We start from the raw sequence: 11,791 nt of genomic DNA on the forward strand, positions 1-11,791 counted from the left end.
TAGATTGAGACGATATAGCTTCAACAAAACTTCTCCAAATAGATCTAACTTGTCTTGGGGCAGGTACTCATTTGCTGTATCTAGAAATAAAGTCTAGTCGCAGGTCATATAACTCATTTAAACAAGAGCCGTTACGGCAAAGTGATCTTCGGTAAGGAAATATAAAATTCTAATATAATATAAAGTATATTGTAAGTATATTATACATAATTTAATATAAAGTACAAACTACCTTACAAGTCTTAAGTATTGATTTGCGTCCCTATTAGAGTTTTAATGCTTTGAATTTTCTTTAATGAAAGTAATGGTTTACATTCTCCATTTTAGATTTTTAAGTTTGAACTTGTCAGAATGATTTTGTAAATATCTGAAACTGAGTTTTGTGACAGTCCAAATGTAATTACAGATAACTTAAATTAGAGTATTGACTTGGTGAAAAAAACATCAGAAATTACAGCCATTTGCTCTAAAACATGTACTACCGTACTGTAATGGCAGCAGTTTTACAGTCGTGTCAGAGCAGCTGGAGGATGAAGTTCCTGTGAATTTCCTCCACAAGTCTCTGATGACCAAAGCTCTTGTTCTCCACAAACTCCTAACTGATGAGTTCTTTCTACTTAATGGCATTCTCTAACGATCTTATCCACCACAGCAGTCGTTATTACTTCTGGTAATAATGTTCAAATGGTCTGGACTGATATCCGATGCAAAGCCTTGTGTGAGCAACAATAAATAAGATGAGTCATAGAGATGTTTCAGATCTCGGTCATTAAACTCAGCCATGAGTTAATAAACTTACTGACATTAGCATGAGCTGAACAGAAGACGTTCATCCACATATGTAATTAAATAGATGGCACTCAAACACTGTCAGTATTGACTTTTTTTAAAATCAGTTTTAAGGCGAAACACAGAAACAAGACATAATAAAATATGATACTCATGCTCAGGTTTTTCCCCCAATGACATGACTGCGGTTTGTTCAGTTTGGTTACTGACAATATTGAACATGTGTCACAGATTTGTATCTTTTGCTGCTGCTCGAGGCTTCGAACAAAGAATGAGTGACATTGATATTAATGAACCTGCTCATGGATGCTCAGCAGCCTCTAGTTTATCCATTTTGGAGATCTTAGAAGAAAAACAGAAAGACTTTATCTTGGCACCGCAGCTCTTCCTCCACCCGCTTTGTGTTTATCTGTGGTGCAGTCTAAATAGGTGAGTCAACAGGCTGCCCTCTGATAGCAGCGGTCTGACTCAGTTCTCTGCCTTTGAGGGAAATGGAGCAGCTTTGTGACTAAAACACTGAGATTGTGGGTCGTCCTCATTAGCAGATTACTGAAGGTGTGGTCCAGCTTCTATCAGCACGCATCACTTTCGATGCAGTAAACACTGGAAGCAATCACATACACACACGCACACACGCACAGAAACACACTCATAAGGGCTGATTTTTAGACTGACACAGTTTCCATGAAGAAGCTAAATTAAAGGAATCAAATTTGGATTCAGTCTCAGTTCAAGCTTGAGCCCAGACTGGCCTCTGCTCTGCTTCTGAATCTGAATCTGAATCTTTAGGAGTAAGTTAATCTTTGCCAAGTGAGAAAAATATTGACCAAGACATAAATCTGTCTTGTTGGTAACATACTCAGAGTTGCAGCGAACCTTTAAGACCAACTATGTAATAACATGATCACATGAATATTCAGACAACCAATCAAAATTAAGGATTTACCTTCCACCTGCCATAGTTCTATAATAATAATAATAATAATCACAATATAGAATTTTATTTATTTATTTATTTATTTATTTATTTAGTTAGTTAGTTAGTTAGTTAGTTAGTTAGTTAGTTAGTCCATACAGCACATTCGTAAACAAGGTCTTTTGACTTACAAGCAAAATCAGGAAACCTAGAAGTCTGGTATTTATCCAGCACATTTAAACAAGAGCAGTCTTTTCAAGTAGAAAACTAACACTGGTGTCTACCTAACTTGTTTAAATATTAAGATGAATCATTATGGAAATGTACCTGACTCCTTTAAATGTTGCGTTAAAACTATTTAGTCATGGAAATTGGTATTTTTTATAATACTGTATAAAATACACTATGAAAGTAAACATTAAAGTTAAGACAATAGATAGATTATTAATTAAGGTTAACACCCTTCAAAATTATGCAATTTCCCATGTAACAACTAATCCTTTTGGGTTTTTTTTTTTCAATCTAAGCATCCTACTTAGTTATATGTCATTTTGCAAAAATATATCAAATTTGTATGTTAATTTCAGTGGAAACCTTTAATATTTCCAGTAATAAACATGTGAAATTAGCAACAATTTGCAGTATGTTTAATATAGATAGAAGAATCAATGAATAACAAAGACAATGCTGACATGTTGATGTTAATCCTGATCACGTTCACCATCTCAGCCTGTGTTCAGACTCAGTGTAAAGTGTTTTCCAGCAGAAGACTCACTCAGACAGCTACTGAAGCATTTCAGACACTACTGGATGAATCCCTGGTACATCTTTCCGTGCTGGATATTTGTGATTATTTATCCATCTTAACATCTGCCCTGCATTTGAGGCTCTAAATGGTTCTGGTAGGCATTTAAAAAAAAACAAAAAAACAAGTAAACTAAAATAGCCACCACAGTGAACAATAGCTGCTAAACTTCATGCAGTGATGTTAGGATTTAGCTTAAAGCTCCACTGTGCCTCAGTACAGCTTCACAGAGTAACACCCTACTGATAAAAACTGCAATACCACTAAAAGTCTTACTTTAAAAATGTCAGTAATCAGAAAAAAAATCAACCTTAAGTATTTAAAGTAAAACTGGAAAGAACAGGAGAAAACAGAAGAGTGTTCCTGTGAGTGCTAAGCTATCATGTAGTGTATTATTAGATTACATCCGATTTACATCCGTAGCCTGTGGTGCAGCTCTTTTTCTTTTTTTTTTTGTTATTGTATAATCTGGCCTGGTTCAAAATGTACCTAACTACATCCTGTTCAAAGTGGATCACTCCCCAATATATTACATTTAATTAGGTCATTCAACTTGATAGTTGGATTTAACAATCTACCCATATTGGAGCAGCTACATTCACTCAAGGAAGTACAAAATTAACGTATTTGTACTTTACACGAGTGTTTCCATTTGACATTCCAGAGATAAATGTTGTACTTTTTTGCTTCACTACATTCATCTGACATTAAAAAAAGGTATACATCTATAACGTGCAGTATTTTCCTCAGAAATGTAAAATGGAACCACTCGAGTAAAGTACAAGCGCATGAATTTTGTACTTCCTTGAGTATATGTAGCTGCTGATATGGCTGAAGACCGTTCAATCCGTCCATCCAGTTCAGTGACCTATTTAAATGAAGTATATTGGGGAGTGATCCACTTTGGACAGGACATGGTGGGTATATTTTTGTCCCAGCAGAAGGCCTCTGTCATCAGGCTGTTGACTGTGCAGCAGTTTGACTCCACTTAAAGCACAAAAACACAAAAGGTGATTGGACTTTTCAGCAAAGCAGTCGGAGCACAATGGAGCGAGTCAACATGGTGGCCTAGCGCTTGGCTCTGGCTGCATCCGGCCTGCCTCGGAGTGTTTTAGAAGCAGAAGTAAATGGGTGAAAGTAGCTGAAAACAATGACGGTGGGGAAATCAGTGTCGCAGTTTTAGCTGCACTCTAAATATAGCAGCTCAAGGAATAAGTTCCCAACATATGAATAAATGCATACTTGGAATAAATGGATGTCTTGTTTTACTACCAGTTAACTCAGGGTGAAGGCAGGGGACACCCTGGACAGTTCGCCAGTCCATCGCAGGGCCACACTTAGAGACAGACAACCAAGCACACTCACATTCACACCTACGGACAATTTAGAATCACCAATTAACCTCAACATGTTTTTGGACTGTGTGGGAGGAAGCCGGAGAACCCGGAGAGAACCCACGCTGCACGGGGAGAACATGCAAACTCCACGCAGAAAGATTCCGGTGCCCCCACCGGGACGCGACCTGGCAACCTTCTTGTTGTGAGGCAACAGTGCTAACCAACTGCGCCACCCTGCAGCCCAGTTTGGCATTAATGAACATTACAAATTGCTGGATTCATGAGAGAGAGAGACAGTTCTGTTAACTTACTGGATGTGTCAACGACCAAGATGTTTGCACATTTTATAGCTGTTTATGGTTATTTTGTGTATTTGTAGTTGTTTGGTGTTTCTTTGCAGGTGTTATGTGTCTCCTAGTGGTGGTTTTGTGTCTGGTTCTGGCTGTTTTGTGTCTTTTTTTAGTCATTTTGTGTCTCTCTGTAGTTTATTGCAGGGTTTTGTGTGTCTTTGTGGTGTTTTTGTGTCTCTGAAGTATTTTTGGGTCTGTATTTGTTCTGTCTCTGCAGTTGTTTTATGCTTTTTTGTAGTCATTGTATGTCTCTTTCTGGTCATTTTGTGTCTCTTGGTGACCATTTTGTATCTCTCTATAGCTGTTTTGTGTCTCTTTGTGGTGTTTTTTTCTCTCTTTGTAGTTGTTTAATGTCTTTTACGATAGTTTTCTGTCTTTTTTGGTCATTTTGTGTCTCTTTGTTGTCGTTTGGTGTCTCTTTGAAGTTGTTTTGGTGTTTCTTTGTAGATTTTGTGTCCCTTTCTTGCTCTTTTGTGTCTCTTTGAGGTATTTTTGTGTCTCTTTGGCTTTGTTCTGTCTCTTTGTGGTTGTTTTGTGTACTTTTGTAATAATTATATGCCTTTTCTAAGTCTTTTTGTGTCTTACTTGATCGCTGTGTATGTATCTTTGAAATATTCTTATGTTTCTGTATTTGTTTTGTGTCTCTGTAGTTTGTGTGTCTTTTTGTAGTCATTATATGCCTCTTGTTGGTCTGTTTGTACCTCTTTGTGGCCGTGTGGTGTTTCTTTGCAATTGTTTTGTGTCTCTTTGAGGTGTTTTTTTGACTCATTTTGGTCATTATTGTGTCTGGGACCATTTGGTCTCTCTTCTGAGAGTCTGTAGTTTTATATCTCTTTGTGTCACTGATGTGTCACTGTGATGGTTTGTGTATTCTTTTGACCACTGTGTGTCTCTCTTGAGTTGTTTTGTGTCTCTTTGGTGTTTTTGTCTTTTTGTAGTTGGTTTACGTCTCTTTGTGTTGGTTTGTGCCAGTTTTAGGTAATTTTGTGTCTCTTTGTGGTTGTTTTGTTTCTCTTTGGAGGCATTATGTATTTGTGGTGGTTTGTCTGTTTGTTTGATTTTATATCACCTGTTGGTCATTTTGTGTCTCTTCTGAGTGTCTCTGTAGTTTTATGTCTCTTTGTGGTAGTTTTGTGTCTCGATTTGTGGTCATTTTGCATCATATGTGACCACATTTTGGTCATTGCACTGTTTTCATGGTGGTTGCCATTTTCTGTCTTTTTGTAGTTCGTTTTATTCTTTTTTTAAGGTAGAAAAGAGTGAAAACGGAGATATTTGCATATTCGACAATAGAAATGGGTCAAATTAGTTGAAATCCCCAAGTTTCTGCTGCTCCTGGAGCATAAAACCACTTTTATCCCACAGACTCGGAATCGCAGTCCGGCACAGCTCAGTGCGCGCTCCCGCTCCAACTGCTCTCACCGGTGCGCTCTCTCCGTGCGCGTGGGAGATGCTGCTTCTCCCACAGACTCCTCATTGGCTGACACAAAGATGCGGTCACCTGTGATTGGCCCAAAGTTTCTTTGGAGGCGCAGCAGCGTAAGTGTAATAAATGAACCGCGTCGGAGCACAGCGCCGTCAAACACCCTGAAGCTCAGCTGTCCAGTCCACAGCATCACTGCCTGTAGAACCGGAGCCATGCTCGCTGCCTGTCTGGAGTTCCTCGGCCTGGCGCTGTGCGTCACCGGCTCGCTGCTGGTGATGGTGGCCTGCGGGCTGCCCATGTGGAAGGTGACCGCCTTCATCGACTCCAACATCGTGGTGGCTCAGACCATCTGGGACGGCCTGTGGATGTCCTGCGTGGTGCAGAGCACCGGCCAGATGCAGTGTAAAGTCCACGACTCGGTGCTTGCCCTTTCTCAGGACCTGCAGACGGCCCGCGCCCTCACCATCATCTCCGCCGTGTTGGGCGTCGCTGCGCTGACGGTGACGGTGGCCGGGGCGCAGTGCACCAACTGCATCAAGGACGAGACGGTGAAGGCGCGGGTGGTGCACGCCGGAGGGGTCATCTACATCGTGAGCGGACTCTTCGTGCTGGTGCCGCTGTGCTGGATGGCCAACAACATCATCGTGGACTTCCACAACCCGAACCTGCCTCCGTCCAAGAAGAGAGAAATCGGCGCCGCCATCTACATCGGCTGGGCGGCCACCGCGCTGCTGCTGCTGGGCGGCACGCTGCTCTGCTGCTCCTTCTCCCAGGGGGTGCGGGGGTCCTACCCCATCAAATATGCTCCCACCAAGACGATCACAGCCAACGGGGACTTCGACAAGAAGCATTATGTATAATGTGGAGATGCAGTTGGTTCTGGGACATGAGTCGTGGGGCAGGTATGAAGTCTCCAGAGGACGCAGTGCCGAGTGGAGCTCTGAGGTGGAGCTCAGAAGACACAAAGCTCTCTGTGGCTGCAACTGTCAAATCTGTGCGTCTGAACTGAATGTATGTTTCAAATTCGTCAGGCAGCACGAGTTTATTTATGCTCCTGATGGTTTTTACGCATCACAGGAGCCACTTACACTGCCAAAATAAACTTTTTAAAAAACAGTTCTGAACAAAATTTTTTGCTGCCACTTTACAGATTTTCCTGCTCTGTGAAATTGCAGATAATATTTAATAAAATCACAGGAAAAGGGATGTACTTCTAAAATAAACCAAGTGAAAAGTGTAGACAATATCCGCAGCAAAAATGTGCATTTTTAGAAATGGCAATTTGTTCTTTTACAATATGTGACTGGAAAATTACACTGTTTTACTACATTTAAATCAGCTACAAATGTCGTTATTTTACAGAAATTTGCTTTTTTTTTTCTTTACCATTGTTACAGTTTTTGAAAATCACAGTATTTTACTGGGGCTTTTTTTGGTTTGTTTGTTTGTTTTTTTAATGTATTTTTTCTGGCACCTTTCCGAGATTTTTTTTTCCACTGTAGGATGAAAACAGTGTGAAACCTGGACTGAAGCTGAAGTTTGTTGCCAGCGGTGTTTTATCAGGAAGTTGCACTGATGTTATTGTGCAGGTCGAGGCTCTGAAAAGCTGCAGAGCTTCTTTGTAAATATATTTTTTTTCCCTCTCTGTCTCCCAGTGGACTCATTATGAAGCTTGTGAGATTGTTTCCCACAGTGAACGTGCAGCAGGCACTGAAGCCTTTTCACACCGATGTGCACTCATGTTGTGATCAAAGAAGGGAATTTGCATTTGAATACATGTGCAGTGTTTTGTACTTTCTGTCATGTTTTTTCTACTCTTTTAATACTTTTTCTAATAAAGAAGGAAGAAACAAGAGTTTAACTGTCTGTCCTTGTTATTTATGTCCTGATATGTAAAGCACAATTAAACAGCCGATGAGTTGCTTTTACATGCAATTAATCACGATAAACTTGCATTCTGTCAATCAATCAGTTTACCCATTAGTGAATACATTTAGCATATGTTATTTATAGTACCAAAACTTTATTTATTTATCATGGAGGGAAAAGCAAACAAAAAGAAGTGCTGATGTCTGTAGGCCATGAGTTCAGGTATTTGCAGGCAAACACGACTAAATAAAGCCAATTTACATGCTTATGGTTTGCCTGTTTGCTGTTTAATAGTCACAAGATGTATTTTACAACTTTTAAGTGTACGTGATCATCTTTTGAGTGTTCATCAAAGTCGCCCTCTTCATTTTTCCACTCATCTTAATTTACTGGCAGCTTAAAACTTTGACAAAATGATAAACCAGACTTACAGTTTACAGAGTTTGTGATGAAAAACAATGCAAAGTGCATGTTGGTGCAAGGTAAGAAAAAAACGAACTAAAAAAATCAGCCAAAATGACCGTGATACTAAGTCAGATCTGATACTCGTATTTGCTTAAATGCTAATTATAAATGTGAAATAACTGTTCAAGGTCAAGGTCAAGGTTTGCTTTTTTGTCTACTGTGGGAGAAATTTGTTTTAGACAAAGGGCAAAAGCAAGCTGCACAGCAACACACAAAACAGAACACATACTACTAAAAACCCATAAGCTACATGACATAAAATAAATAAGTTAAAATAATATAAAGAAAAAACCTAAAATACACACATACCCCCATACATGCATATCACAGATCCCTATGTGCACAATATTTGGTGACCTCCCTTTGGTAGCTGCACCTAACTGTTCATTAATGAGTTTGATTGAGAAGGGCTCTATCCTTCTGAATTTATTTACCTTAATTTACTGGCTATAATTGCTTCATATACTAAGTTGATCAGCCTAAAAGGTTCACATTCTGCACATTTACAGGTGTATAGTTATATTTTGGGGTCTACTAGAACATATTTACATGCTTTGATGTACAAAAATGTGTTGTTTTTCTCAGGTGAACACACATATGACTCTCAGCTCTGCAGCTGGATGTGGAAATAAACTACTGTTTTTAAAAGCAGGATAAAGAGCGCATATTCTGCACATTCACAGGTTTTTAATTATATTCTGGGGTTGACTAGAATATGTGTTAATGCTCTAAACACAGTGTTTTTCTCATGCTATACACTGCTGCAGCTCATCTTCTATCTGAAACGCTTCATTTTAACTCCTGTGTCTTTAAGAGTCACCTTTTGAAAAGTCCAGTCTGCTCTGATTGGTCTGCTGACCCAACCAAAGCCAGGTAACGTTGGTTAGTGACCCCATGTCTCTGAAGAAAAGTCAACAGTGTGACCTGCTGGTAGATCCTGATCAACTCTGTCTGCATATCAGGGATCATTTAGAATCCTGCTGCCGTCTAGTGCTGAAGATATTTAATAAACTCAGAAGAAAAACCCCAACAAGCAGCTGGAACAAATTGAACTTCAGCTCCTGTTAATCTGACATGTTATAGACACTGTCTTTATTGCTGTAAAGTTTTATTTTTATTAACATTTCAGTTTGTGCTAGATGTGAATAAGTAGAGCAAATTAAACTAAATAAATAATAAAATAAAATTAGCAAATGAGAGCAGCAAATTGTGTCTTTTGTTCTCTGGGATGTTTTAGGACCAATATGAAAACAAGAGTAGGCTTTTCTCAATTTATTCAAATACAAGGTGTACTTTACATTCATAATAATGGCCTTATATCTAATAATCACATGATAGAAGCACAGTGAATGAGATATAAGTTTTTTCTTCATGCATTGTAATACCTTTATAATGAAGAGGAAGTGGACCTGGCAGCAGACAAGGTGGCAGAACTCACTGAATCCCAAAACCTGCCAGCAGGGTATAAAGGCATCCTTTCAAAAGGCACATAATGACATCATTTGTCAGCCTGAACCTGTAAACAGAAAAAAAATCAACAGGTTTTCAGCTTTTCGATGGTCGTGGAACCACTCGTCAGCAGCACGCTGTTTTATCGGGATAATCATATTTAATCAAAATCTCTTTATTCAATGTGTTTCATTTAAACATTCAACAAAAAAAAATTATTAACCCTAACCAGATATTGCAAAAAGCAAAAAATTCTACGCTCATCTGCACAACTAAGAAGCCATGACTGACTTAGCTGTGACTAACAGAGTTTTGAGGTGAACTGCAGGCAGTGTTTACACTGAGAAGAGGAGACAAATATGCAAAGAAATTAAAAATGTAAAAATAGCATGTAGAGCCTTGGCCAAAAATGTTGCACATATTGATAGTCTAGTTTGTTTTTGTTTTTTTTTAGTTTTTGTAAAATAATCCAAAAACTTCTTTGCTGAGTTATGTTATTCTAACAGTGTCATGCTGCACTGAAGACAGGTTAGAGGTGGTTCTGTTGTGTCCATAGAACTGCAGGACTTTATATTAAAGTAAAAAATGAGCCGCCAGTGAGAAAAAAATGTTATTAGGGGAAGAAAAACATGCAGAAATGGCTCATTCAGTTAATTAATGCAGACATCACAGTTGGACGGCACAGAATTTTTCATTTGTTTTTGTTGCGCCAGCATTAACATGACAATGACCCAAATCTACTGATGCCTGACTTTCAAAACGAGGACAAAGTTCACTTGTGACAAGTTGACAGAAAGTAGGGTACATAATATAATGCACTCGTGTACATGCGCTCGTTTGTATGTGAAATAGAGGAAGCAATTAAGAGCCAGAAAATGACGTCAACATAATCAGGTCTCTGGTTCACACACCCCAACGGGGCGCTAAACGACCGGTGTGGCCCTGCAGGGAGCATGCAAGGCCGGGGGGAACAATGCGGCCAGCAGACTATCACCAAGATCAGCACAATCAGCAGGGTGCACCTCCAGTCTCAGGAAGCTTGGCCTAGATCTGGACCAGTGGAGCAATCAGTGCCCTCACGTGGATAAACAAAGAAGAGCGTGCACGGGCGCACACAAACACAGTCAGGAACAACAACACACAACAAAGTAGGTGGCGCTTTGCACACAAACGGGGAGATGTGCAGCGACTGGAACAACTGCCTCGTTTTTTCAAAGAGGCTGATGTTTTTGTGGGTTTGAGGTTAGTTCAAGATTCCACAAATTAATTAGATTGCAGGATATTTTACGTCTGTAAAAATGAACGTTCCCTCCTGCCTTCACCTTCTGAATCCAAAAACCTGCCGGCAGGTTTGAAAGGCCTGTTATGCTTTTTTTCTTTTTGTTTTTTTTAATCACCAAAATGACACCATATTTCATCCAGAAGCAGTAAAAACTGAAGAACTTGTCAGATCTTTATCTTTTCAACTTCCCCTTTCACCGATCATGTATGATGTGTAGCTTTCTCTAGAAAATTCACCAAATTTTAAATCAAATTTACTCAGTGAAAACTGCAAAAATCAAACCATTTCCACTGACCAAATTCACCTTAAAAAGAAAAAAGAATTCTGATCTGCTGGTCACAACAATGAGGCCACGACTGGCTCAGCTGTGATGACCAGTGAAAAATTAGTTATCAGATGAACTGCAGGCATTGTTTACACAGTGCAGAGAGGTGTAGCATGTGCAAACAAATAAAATATGTAAGAGGAACCATCATTTTTTTCTAGTATTGCCAACACCTGTGAAAACTTGGAAAACTGCGGGCCATATGGATTCCAAATTGTTTTAATTTTTTTGCAAAACAATCATAAAAAAATTCCCTTGTCTTTTTTTTTTTCATCAATTATGACATTGTCATACATTTTCAAATACATTCTTGGTTCTCTCTCCTTGTGCAGGACTTTTTATTGCAGTGAAAGATAAGCCCACAGTAAGAAACAAATTGACAACAACAAAAAAGAAAAAAAAAAAAAAACAGCAACAATCAAAACTTTGAACTTGTTCTATGGCACTTATCTAGATTGTTTTTGTCCTGACTAGATCCTTGCTTGTGTTGTATCCAATCTCAGATGTATGTCACTTTGGATAAAAGTATCTGCTAAATGAAATTGTAGAATTGTAGGAAAAACAAAAAACCTCCAAAAAACTACTTTGAGTCTATTAAGTCTCCCATTAAGATGTGACAGTGAACCAGTACAAGGATCCTGGAATTTGTTCAGATGAATGGACTGCAGTCGTTTGTATCGTTGTGAGTGCTTTTCCTGCTTTGATGAGTCCAAATGTGTGCTATAAAAAAGGTCCGTTCATGTCTGGGTGCAATGTAATAATATGGGACAACATTTAA

At 39.0% G+C, this 11,791-nt stretch overlaps 1 protein-coding gene across 1 annotated transcript; it reads left to right on the plus strand.

Moving 5' to 3' along the window:
- The first annotated feature begins 5,759 nt into the window (after window positions 1–5,759).
- Window positions 5,760–6,739, plus strand: cldn5b (claudin 5b). The gene has a single exon (XM_008280764.1). The coding sequence runs from the start codon at window positions 5,836–5,838 to the stop codon at window positions 6,481–6,483; it is 648 nt and encodes a 215-aa protein (XP_008278986.1). The 5' UTR covers window positions 5,760–5,835; the 3' UTR covers window positions 6,484–6,739.
- Window positions 6,740–11,791: the final 5,052 nt, after the last annotated feature.

Source organism: Stegastes partitus, unplaced genomic scaffold (genome assembly GCF_000690725.1).
Source record: "Stegastes partitus isolate 25-593 unplaced genomic scaffold, Stegastes_partitus-1.0.2 Scaffold209, whole genome shotgun sequence".
In the NCBI taxonomy this organism is placed as follows: Eukaryota; Metazoa; Chordata; class Actinopteri; family Pomacentridae; genus Stegastes; species Stegastes partitus.